The sequence below is a fragment of the Barbus barbus genome (assembly GCF_936440315.1).
Source record: "Barbus barbus genome assembly, chromosome: 28".
Lineage (NCBI taxonomy): Eukaryota > Metazoa > Chordata > Actinopteri > Cypriniformes > Cyprinidae > Barbus > Barbus barbus.
The window spans coordinates 6807640-6820417 of NC_136756.1; the positions used below are offsets into that span (position 1 = coordinate 6807640).

Genomic DNA, 12778 nt, shown 5'->3' on the forward strand with positions numbered 1-12778 from the left:
GATGAAGGACCATCACCTTCAACTCAACCTTGCCAAGACAGAAATGTTTGTGGTTCCAACAAACCCATCGTTTCATCACAATTTCACCATCCAGTTAGGCGCACTTTACACTATTTTTTTTTTTTACTAATACTAGTGTTCTATTAATTTTGGCTACCACTGTATAGTATATTATAAATATAGGCTACTATTCTTAATTGTTACTTCATGGTTTTATAGCTATAACACCCACAGCAAGAGTGTTTGCTCACTTTGTCACAGTATTACATCATCCATCTGTAATTTTTTTTATAGATCTTATCCTATCAGCCATTTAAAAACTCAAACCAGTCAACCTGTACAAAACTTTGCAGTTGGATACCTTTGTTGCACATAACAGCTTTTATATCTGTTTTTAATCAGGTTGGTACATTAGAGGCCTTAGAAATTCATGTAGCCTATCAAATATGTGACTCTGGACCATAAAAGCAGTCTTAAGTCGCTGGGGTATATTTGTAGCAATAGCCATAAATACATTGTATGGGTCAAAATGATCAATTTTTCTTTTATGCCAAAAATCATTATGATATTAAGTAAAGATCATGTTCCATGAAGATATTTTGAAAATGTCCTACTGTAAATATATCAAAACTTAATTTTTGATTAGTAATATGCATTGCTGAGAACGTAATTTGAACAACTTTAAATGTGATTTTATCAATATTTAGATTTTTTTGCACCCTCAGATTCCAGATTTAGAAATAGTTGTATCTCAGCCAAATATTGCCCTATCCTAAGAATGGAAAGCGTATTTATTCAGCTTTCAGATTATGGTTTTGTGGTCCTACATATGAAAACTAAAATGAAAATTGTTAGCCATGGATTAATAGTCCCTCGCTGAACAACTATAACTCTCCTTTAGAGAATAGAAAATGTATATATTTACACACTCATATACACAACGTGAAACCATAATAGCCATAAGCAGAAGATGTTTCATTAAAAGTTTTGTTGTAAAAAAAAAAAAAAAGATGCCATTGACATCACAGAGAAGAGACGCATCCTGGTGCCACGTCTGAACTGATACTGTTGGCAGGTAACTAAATGACTGACAGCCGTCTCAGCCAATCAGCGTGATCTAGATCAAGGCGTGGACTGTTTTCTCGCCCAATAAGATACGATGTGGGCGGGGCTTAAATGACAGCGGCTCAGAACGAGGAACTAAACAGCTCTTGGAGACATGTGTGGTGAGTATGCCAATGAAAACTACCTTTTTATTTAATATTTACAATGATAATATACGTACCATTTACTTACGCGTCATAGAATAAAGGTGCGTGGACTGAAGTAGTGAAGTAGCCGTTGGAGGGAAAATCCACTAGCATTTAGCATCAGACAGAGGCTGTGCTTTAAAACCTATAATAGTGAGGCGCCTGCATAGACAGCAGTGTGGACATCAACGCGAAGCTACGACCGCGGCTGTGATGCTAAAGACGTTTTCTAGATAGATATGACCTAAAATGTGTTTATAATTAAAGGTGCATGTATTGAGGTTGTTGTACGTTTCTTGTTACTTCTGTCCTGTATTCGCTCGTAATCTGTATGTGCTTTAATTAAAGCACACTGTGCCGTCTTGTTAGGGAAGATGAATCTCGGTTTATCATTGTTAAATAATTCCATTATTTGAAGCTGATCAGACCACTTTTTCCAGTGGAACAGGTCACACAACTTCATTTAAAAGTGACCACACCTCTAATTCAAGTTTGGTTTGGTGGTAAATGTCAGATTGACTGCTTATGACAACAACAGAAACACACCACAGGTTAAATTACACATACATACTTCATGGAGAAGGGCTCAGATATCTGTTGTCGCTGGTAGAGGTCAGGAAGTGATAGAGAGAGACAGAAAACCAGCTGGAAGTTCTTTTCCCAAAGGTTTTTTCTGATAAGCTAAATCTGTATGACCTCCTCTTAAGATAAAGACATTCAGGAGTTTGCAGACAGCCTTGGCGAAGAGCAGAGATTGTTCTTTTCAGTGATCTATAGACTAGGATTAGATCTGATCTAACGGCGTCAAAACAGCATGTTCTTTTTGGAGAAAGACTTATCATGTAGACATAGTCTAAAGGTCATGTACATTTCATTTGCACCCTGCATAGATGGCTTACTTGCACAAATATCAAAGGTACAGCTACAAATCCTGTTTAATTCTGTTAGCCACAGGGAGGAAAATGGTCATGAAAACTAAATTACATATTTGATCCATTAACTTTAGTAACTAAAGTGAAATGTAGCCTAATGTTACACAAACATGTGTCTTTTAATAAAATCAGTAGTTTGTTCTTCGGAAAAGCGAGAGTACGTCTTCATACTGCTTAGTTTGGGATCAGTAAGATTTTTTTTTTTTTTGAAACAAATGAATACTTTTATTCAGCAAGGATGCATTAAATTGATAAAAAATGACTAATTGCATTCATAATGTAACCGAAGATTTCGATTTCAAATAAATTCTGTTCTTTAGAACTTTCTATTCATCAAAGACGCTTGAAAAAGAAAAATCGAAACACAATTTATTTATATATTGATTTTTTTTGGCGCACCAAATCTGTATATTAGAATGATTTCTGAAGGATCATGTGACACTGAAGACTGGAGTAATGACGCTGAAAAATCAGCTTTGATCACGGGAATAACTTGCATTTTAAAATATATTAAATAAAAAAAACAGCTTTTTTGAATATTACTGTTTATACTGCTATCAAATGCAGTCTTGGTGAGCATAAGCCTTCATTCTGTAAAAAAATAAAAATATATATCAAACTTGCTGAACAGTAGTGTACATCTGTGTTTAAAGAACACCTTTTGTGATGGATTTGGGCTTTATGGTTTATTTTTTGAGGAGGTGGGGGTGGTGAAACTATATTCACAATCCATCCTTCATTAATTTTAGCAAGTCATCTGTCTAATAAAGCAGAGCCTTGTTTGACTACCCACACACACACACACACACACTCACACACACACACACACACGAGTATATTCAGTGCCCACGGCCAGACCACTGAATGGCGTTTCTGTCCTTTCATAGTGCTGTACTTGGAGTGCATTTATCCCCATGTGGAGATTTAAAGCAGTCATTTTCTGCTTTCCTTATCTCACTAGTTCACACAGTTTTTGCTGAGCTGATCTCCTCCCTGTCATTGATTTTTGTTCTCACTGTGTGTATATCAACACGGATGGATGCTTCTTAATTTGCGTAATGGCATCATCGTATCACTTCCTTGTTTGCAGCAGTGTGTATGTAGAGTGGCGTCTTTCTAGTGCGTATCCTCCCTCAGTGTTTACTTAAAGATGCCAAACCGGTTGTGTCTGCTTTACCAGAGCGCTTCTTTATCAACAATCACGCTTTGCTTTTGTTAGGCATTCATCTAGCAGCCACTTTATCAGGGTGTCTCGCTTTCTTTACTGATTGTTTGCTGCTCTGTTTTTAGAGATACTGTAGTTTTCCAAAGTATAGCAAAGGCTTACATGCTGATGTTTTGTATTAGTATTTAAACAGCACACCCGGAAATATGTTGGGTATTTTTAATTGCAATGCACATTTCATGGAATTTGTTTGTTTCCCTTTAAAGTCACATTGAAACAAGTAGCATCTTTTCTTTCATGTTGTGATGTACAACCAAGTGTAACTTTTTTAGTTTTTTATTTTATCATCAATGTTGATGAGATGGAGGAAGATCTAAATGCAATTTTGCAGTGGATTCTTAGAGAGGAGTCTGTAATTTAGACAATAGATCCTAAATGCATGTTAATCCTGTAGTTATGATGTAAATGCAGCATTAGTTTGCAGGCACACCTGGTTTAGATCTGACCCTATTTTAAGTCAAGACTTTTTTTTTAGGGTCCGAAAGAGATGGACTATACTTTTGCATGGATGATGGGTGTACAGTGATCTTTATGTAGTAGTAATAGTTTGTTCTGAGGAATATTGTAATGTATAGGCTTATATCTGCAAGAAAAAACACTTCCAATGACCTATTGCCAGATTAATCTTAATTTACATACCAGATTTTTATAATGCAAAAATCCTTAAAATGATAAAAGGTTTTGCCATTTTACGAGAGACTGGTAGCAGTGCCTATTTAGCTAGCTTAAAATGTGTTTTGTGAATTGAGTAAATATTGCCTTGATTGTTCGTTTAATTTACTTTACTTTCATTTGTTACCATTTGTGTATATTTAAGAACTCATATGAGTCAGCCTGTACATAACTTTGCCTTTGGATACACAATCACTTTTGTTGTACATAATAGCCTCTATATCTGATGTTGCATTTTGTATGAACAAGTGTTGATGGTTTATGAACTAGAATGCACTGCAGCCATAGTTTTTAAATTAATTGCTGAATTTGCAAATAAACAGATTTCTCTGCACTGTCTAAAATAAAAAACTTTCTTTCTCTCTCTGAAGGCATCTTTGCATATCTGAATTATCACGTGCCTCGCACTCGCCGTGAGATCCTTGAGGTGCTTCTCAAAGGTCTGCATCGCCTGGAGTACCGTGGCTATGACTCTGCTGGTGTGGGCATTGATGGAGGAAACAGTAAGGAATGGGAAACCAACTCCAAGAACATCCACCTGATCAAGCAATCAGGAAAAGTCCAAGCGCTGGATGAGGAAATCCATAGTAAGTAATGGTGGTCATTTTACAGGTCAGGGTTAAGGTCTCTGCACATTTGAGTCACACCTGAGTCACATTTTAAAAAGACCACTAATTTCTGTGAACTTGGTGTGCAAGGATTTATATACAGTGCTTTTTGCTGCAAATGAACTTGACTGATTTTGGCGTTTGCTTGTACGGTGGCTCTGAACTGTCAAAACACCTCTCAAAATGCTTGCCACAGATGCGAAAAAAGCAAAACATCGAACCCGATCCAATTTTTTTTTGGCAGTGTGTAAGCGTGATTGGCATAACGTGAGGTCGTATTTATTTTTTAAGGTACTCTGACATTGGTGCAATGACTTTTAGGCACAAAACACACTCTATGCCAGTATGAGAACTCTAGACTTTTATGCATCACAGAGCAAATCACACAATGCAACTATGTGTCACAATCTCAGTGTTTCTGCAAGAATGCCTCAATGGAAACTGTCTGAACTATAGTTTCTGTTTTCACTTCACATCAACATTATTACGTCAACATATTACCAGTTTCTGTTTGAACATCTGATCACACTTTATTTTAATTCTTGCTATTAACAAACCATTAACCACAACTTTTGCCTCAGTAAATTTGCTGCTTATTAATAGTTTGTAAGGTAGCTGTTAAGTTTAGGTATAGTGTAGGATCAGGGATGTAGAATATGCACATGCTTTATTATAAGTACTGATAAACAGCCAATATGTTAATAATAGGCATGCTAATAAGCAACTAGTTAATAGTGAGAACTGATCTCTATACTAAAGTGTTACATCTGTTTCACAGGGCAGCAGGATTTGGATCTTTGTGTGGAGTTTGATGTGCACCTGGGTATTGCTCACACCCGATGGGCCACTCATGGCGTCCCCAGCCCGGTCAACAGCCACCCGCAAAGATCTGACAAGAACAACGGTCCGTTACCAACAACCTGCTTTTCTAATCGCATATTTATTTACTTTTCACAAACTTTCCTATCTGTAAAAGATATTTGGGATAGATTTTGTAGTGATTTATTTTATTTCCTTGCAGAGTTTATTGTCATCCATAATGGAATCATCACCAACTACAAAGACCTGAAGAAGTTTCTGGCAAGTAAAACATCATCTCTCAATCCATTTATCCAATCTATATTTTGACCATTTATGTTTGTATGTGTACAGGAGAGTAAAGGCTATGTGTTTGAGTCTGAGACAGACACAGAGACCATCGCTAAACTGGTGAAGTACATGTATGATAACCGGGAGAGCGACTACATCACCTTTGCCACCCTTGTGGAGCAAGTCACCCGGCAACTAGTAAACACCTTTTCTGTCACCTTGACGATAAACACTCTAAAGGTCATGAATGTGAATGATGTGGTAATAAACATCTTCTCTACTTTAGGAAGGAGCTTTTGCCCTGGTCTTCAAAAGTGTGCACTATCCAGGAGAGGCAGTGGGCAGCAGGTAACTTCAGTCTTCAGTAGTCAACGTTAACATGTGCTCAATTAAATGCTTTAATGCATTCATTCAGGTCCGCTGTTTGAGTTTGTTTGTGATTTCTAAAAACGGATTGCAACATTCTGAGCAATCACATAGGCCTACACAAACACAAAGGTCCCTAGTGGAGCTCCCATTAGAAAGGAAAACATTTAAATCACTCTCTATGGACAGTTATGAATGAAACCAGATTGGGAGTTTAACAAAAGCAACTTAATGCATTTACTAATGTCAACTAATATTGTAAAGTGTTACCAAATTTCATTATCAAAGCACAGCAAGTGATATGATTTTCATGTAAATGTGATGTAAACACTTTTGTTCCTGTATGTTTTTTTGCACTTGTAACAATATAGGATCTGTTGTTTTGTGCAAATGAGGTCTCATTAACTAATAATTGTGTTGTTTGTATTTATACAAATCTTTTTTATTTTTTCATGAACCATATACGTGCATAAGCGCATAAATGTTTTCTGAATCCTATTGTAATTTTAATGAATTTAGAGTCATTTTAAATGAGCGACCGAATGCCCAAGGTTAGTCATTTGCATATCATGCCCAAACTATTTCCATTTAAAAGTCTTCCGCACAGCCTTTCTTCACTCTCAGCAAACATACAACACATTTATTGCCCTCTGGCTGGAGAGAGCGAGCATTAAGGCTCTCTGGCACTGAACACTGAACATAATTGTCTTTCAGTGCACTGTATTTGAATCATTTGACAGCCCTATCAACAGTGCTATATAACGGTACAACTAAAAGGATTAACTTCTCAAATGGGCATTCCTTTGCATCCATCCAGGAGAGGAGGTCCATTACTGATTGGAGTTAGAAGTGAACACAAGCTTTCCACGGATCACATCCCCATCCTGTATCGCTCCTGTGAGTTCACACACACACACACACACACACACACACACACACACACACACACTTCATACACGCACTGACCTCCACTGCATGAAGAACTGAACTATCACATATCCTGTAAAATCATTGTGTAATGCTCAGACAGGTTCAAGCCTATCCTGCAACATGCTCCGATTCTATTGGCCCATCTCTGTCCATTGGAACTAATTAACTTTCAACTATATCTATCAAATAAGTTGGCAGAAGTCCAGAAATAATTGATAGCCAATTAATAAGCATTCATATAGTGGCAAAAACAAGACATGCACAATATCCAGTTGTCATGCAAAATACATGTAATTTACTTGCGCTATCCTGCTTCTGTTAGCAAATGATCCTCATATTGCAATGCAACAACTTTTACTAACATCATAAATATCATTCTTGCATATATTCTCTTTAGAGTTACCAATAATAAAGTTTAAGAAAAAAATACTGATTTTTTTTTTTTTTCCAATAATGATTAATTTTGTGTCTTTTATATAGCTGGTAAAGATAAAAAGAGCTGCAATACTCTGCCCAGGATGGACGAGGACACGTGTCTGTTTCCTGTGGATGAGAAAGCCGTGGAGTACTACTTTGCATCTGATGCCAGGTCTGTTCCTTTCTGTTCCATCCATTCACTTTCTATGTTGGTTTTATCTTAAAGTGCCCCTATTATGGGTTCAAATTTTTAACCCAACAACAGGTTGACATGCATGCAAGGTCAAAAAAAACTTAAATTTTCTTATATGCATTTATTTTTACTAGGGCCGGGACTTTAACGCGTTAATTTAGATTAATTAATTACACAAAAATAACGCGTTAATTTTTTTTAACGCATTTTAATCGCACTTATTTTTGCACCGCGGAACGTTTCTCACTGGATGAGTTTCGACGGACCGATTATACTGGAGCACCAACTAGAGTCAGAACGAACTTGCATTCGTGGAGACCGGTCTTGGCTAGGGCTGGGTATCGAGTTCGATACTTTTTAGGCACCGACCGAATTGCCTCGATACCACCGAGTATCGAAAAACGTCTTGTCGTTCGGTACCAAATTTCGATACCTAAGGGGTTAATCTCATCACATCAGTGAGCCAATAAGCCTGCATCACTAGCTGTGTTTGACTAGAAACGGCGACGTGCAGATTGATCAGTGTTTGACCTCCGCGAGAGCGTTTCGAAAGCGCACGGAGCAGTCCGCTCTTTAAATCGCGCGGTTTGTTTATTATACACAGACTGAAGCTCGAGTGACGTTCGCGGTCATTTCAGCGTCTGCCGCCTCTCTAAATGAGGACATGAACAACATCTCCAGACCTGCTCTGAAAGTCACTTCATGAGCATTTTACCGTTTGATTCGAGTAAAACTAACTCATCTCATATACACACAGAACTGTAAAGGTATTCCAGGCAACCCGTCAAAATAAAAGTTCGGTTTTAATATTAACGGTATTAATATTGTTCAGCAGACAGTACATACTGCTACTACTAGGCTACTATTAAAATTATTAAAACTTTTTTTTTTTTAGTAATGATCACACAACAGTTATTCCATGTTTTAATTTTAATAGTAACCTCCCTTTGTTTGCCAAAATAAATAAACTTTGATTTTCAATAATTTAAAGAGAAATTAAATTAATGTTTTATGTCTTCATTTGAAAACCAGATACAGAACACAGAATTTCTGAGGAAAAATAAAACATTTCATAAGGCTATTTTAAGAATAAATTTAAATAAACTAAGTTGTTTTTATGCATTCAGATAATTAGACATACTACACCAGAATTTAATAACAATAAAACATGTGGTGAAAGAAAATAAAACACCCACTTATGAAAGTGGATGAAGATTTTAAATTTCTTGACGTCTTTAACAACCTAGAAATGATGATTCTGTCTGAGCTATGTGTTTTAAAATGAACACACACTAATGTAAACGTAGCCTAACAGATGTGTAAACTGAAAACAATTTGAACTTTATTAAAATTATTTATTTATTTATTGTGTTGGATATATTTTGTTCCTTTGTGCAGTGGCTCAGGAGATGAGACTTTGAGTCTGTATAAATATCAACAAGCTAAAACAAAATATTTTTTTCAGATAATGTAATCTTATTAAAACTGATATCGAAAAAAAGTACCGTTCAGGAACCGGTATCGAACTCAAGGTATCGATATCGAAATTTTTTGAACGATACCCAGCCCTAGTCTTGGCAAGCTTCCTTGGAAGAACGAACTCGGAAGGACGCGAGAACACAGAACGCACACTTATGAGAACTGAGATGTACTGCATTCCTGCTTAACTGACCGCATAGTCTCAGCATAAGAAACGGCCAATGAACAATAAATATTACAAAATGTCATATCATAACTTATTAAAACATTTCATACTATTATAGATATTACTTTCATATAATTGTATTGTTTTATTTTACAGCGTTATATGTTTTACTGTTAAGATTCATTTTAATATGCCAATAAAAATGCAGACTTTCTCCGGGTCTTATAACTTTATTAAAATTAACCAAAACAAAAGGATAAATGTTTACTTTCAACTTGAAGAGCCGTTAAGTATTTGTGAGAGAGACTTTAAAGCTTACAGGCTTCCGTAAACCGGCCACCCACAGCGTTTTCTGGGATTTCTAACGGCTCGATTCTCTCAAGTCTGCACTCGATGCATCCTCAGTTTCAAGAACATATCCGGGCACTTTCATGCATCCTCTGTACTTGCGTTCTTGAGAATTGGAACTGAACTTCGACGGTTAACGAGAACACAAGGACGCAAGATCGCTGAAGAACGCATATTGAGAAACAGACAAAAACAAACCACAGTGAACATGGACAAAGAAGCTGATGAGACCGCTTTGGTTGGCCCTGTGGATGGGAAATGTAAAAATCCATATAAAAAAAACTTACTTCTCACTGTTCTCAGGTCAAATATTTATATGCGATTAAAATGCGATTAATTTCGATTAATTAATTACAAAGCCTCTAATTAATTAGATTAATTTTTTTAATCGAGTCCCGGCCCTAATTTTTACCTTATTTGCTCAACGACTCTCAAACGATTTTTTTTCCAAACTCTGTAACGCTAATCTGCAGTGACTGGTGGATTTCATTTAAAGCAGTGTTTGTGAGCTTTTAACGCTCCAAAAGTGGCACCTAGTGGCAAAGAATGAATTTGCAGTTTCATTCAGACCAATGCGAAAATCCAAGTTTTCCCAGGTCTGCGTGCGCAACAAGTGGGCGGGCAATATGCTAATCTTTCATGTTGACGTCAACTCGAAACGGATTGGGATTTGTTTTAAAAGCGACTTTTTTCAATGATTCCGAGTCGATGCTTTCTTTTGAGAGACAATAACTTTACACACGGTGCACTTTCAGATTTAAAACTTAAAGCTGGATGTTTTCATTCACTTGGAGCTGTGTTACACACTGCATGAAAAGTCATTTTCAAAAATGCATAATATGGGCACTTTAATATTGTGCAGGGAGAATTTGTTTGCACTGGTGTTTCAAGCACAAAAAGAATTGAGTGGATTTGAACAGAATGTGTGTTTAAATGGCTTTATTTAATGTCACTGCAGTGCTGTCATCGAGCACACCAATCGAGTCATCTTCCTCGAGGATGATGATATCGCAGCAGTGCGTGAGGGGCGTCTCTCCATCCATCGGATCAAGCGCACAGCAGGAGATCACCCAGCCCGTGCTATCCAGACCCTGCAGATGGAGCTGCAGCAGATCATGAAGGGTAAGGACAGATGCATATCATACACAAAAATAGCAAGAGCTGATTGAAACTGCCAGTTCCAACCTCATTGACTGGCTTCTGCACGTTCACAGGTCTTTGCTGGACACAAAGTTTCAAGGAAGAAACTTTAAGAGGAAGCACTAGTCCTTAGATTAAACCTTATTAGCAAGGTTATGGCGCTTCACAGGATAATGTTGATTGTTTAAATATTTAATAATTTAATTGGCATTAATACAACACACACATGCGGAACTACAAATAGCAAGTGTGCATAGCCTTTTAACATGGTTTTTAACAACAAATGAAATGCATCTTTTTAATAATGCATTAATATATTAATAAATTATGCCCACTATTCTAATGTATCATTTCATTAAGGTACTCTATGCCCACTGCTCTGATGATTACTGACTGCATTTGTGCTGATTCTACTGAAACTTAAGCAGCATTCAATAAGATAAATCAAATTATTGATGAAAATTAAGAAATTATAGGTTAATCAATTACATACTCCATTAAATAAAAAAGGACTGTGGTTGGTCACTTTACGTATGACTTTATTCTTGCCTCCCACTTGGAAAAAAAAAGAAGAGACTGACGAAGATCAGACCAAGTTCACACGAGAATGATAACTATAGCAATAACTTTATTAGCGTCCATATCACTGGATGATAACTTTCTATTTATTGTAAGATCGTGCTGCAGTTTTTTAATCTGCCACTTTAAATGTTCAAACTCGCTATAATCTGGTGGATTCAGATTGCCTGTCAATGTTTTCTTTCATCAGCTGGAAAAAAATTGTTCTGAAAGTGAACAATTAGTCAAATGCTACAGTTAACAAATGCATAGCTTTATAGATACAGTATGAATGGCCCTTTATGATAGTCAATGTAATGAATAACCAGAAACTGATGTGAAACAGGAAAAAAAAAAAAAAACCTCCCACACAATCCATTTATGCTTCATGCTAATTGTTTGGTATGTCTGAAGTGTTGTGTATTTGGTGATCATAATTTGCTTGTGAAATCTGAGGCTGCTCCTTTGACGCTTGACTTGGAAATCGAAGAGCCTGTTAGACATGATTACATTCATTTACGAAACTGTCATTAGGGAAATACACAGATGATTGGATCTAAACCAACCACACCCAGTATGACCCATGTTAAGATTGCGAGGTTAAAACACATTCTCAGGATGTTTATGAACAAACTTCTCAATGCAGCTCTGCCATATAAACCTTTAAGAGAGAAATGACTGACATAAACCAAAGAGAGAATCAAAATGGTCAGCTGTAACAATAACACACCGTGGCTTCAGGAAAAACACCAGTTTCATATAACAACTTGGCTTGTAGGACCACTATTGCATGTTTCTAACTTCCTATCACTAACAATCCAGACAAATCGAATGGCTAAAATGACTTCCCAATGCCAGAATCAGACATTTCCCAGTTTATGAACTAATCCCCATTTCAAGAACATTGTCATTTTTGCACAAGGAATTTGGTAACGCTTTGTTTTAAGGACTAATTCTCACTCACTACTAACAAGTTGCTTATTAGAATGCGTTTTACTCATTTAGTAGCTGTTTATTAATACTTATAAAGCACATATTATTAATGCCTTATTCTGCAAGACTATATTCTAGATCCTAAACCTAACAACTACCTTACAAACTGTTAATAAGGAGCCAATTATGAGTTTGAGACAAAAGTCATAGATAATAGTTAGTTAATAGTGAAAATTCCTCCCCCAAACTAAAGTGTGACCAGGAATTTCAAGAGGCCTTCATCTCTTTGCTTTTCGATCATTTGAATTGCATTCGAGCTTTCCAGTTCTGTGTGCAGTACATATCATGCACTCTGTAAATGAACTATGGTTGTGCATCTGAGACTGAGACTACCATAGCACTTACTACTGTTGAGCTTAAGGAGCTGACATCAGAGGACAAATGTGTGCTTGCTTTCCAGCCACCAGAGAGC

General features: G+C 36.7%; 1 protein-coding gene across 1 annotated transcript in view; it reads left to right on the forward strand.

Annotated features, from left to right (window-relative positions):
- Positions 1–1167: 1167 nt before the first annotated feature.
- LOC306848474 (glutamine--fructose-6-phosphate aminotransferase [isomerizing] 1-like) overlaps positions 1168–12778 on the forward strand; it is a 38024-nt gene continuing 26413 nt past the window's right edge. Inside the window, exons 1-9 of the mRNA XM_079383041.1 lie at positions 1168–1226; positions 4451–4666; positions 5466–5591; positions 5709–5767; positions 5840–5974; positions 6063–6124; positions 6960–7039; positions 7553–7661; positions 10634–10797. Coding sequence (XP_079239167.1) covers positions 1220–1226; positions 4451–4666; positions 5466–5591; positions 5709–5767; positions 5840–5974; positions 6063–6124; positions 6960–7039; positions 7553–7661; positions 10634–10797 — 958 coding nt within the window. The 5' untranslated portion in view covers positions 1168–1219. The remainder of the gene's footprint in view (positions 1227–4450; positions 4667–5465; positions 5592–5708; positions 5768–5839; positions 5975–6062; positions 6125–6959; positions 7040–7552; positions 7662–10633; positions 10798–12778) is intronic.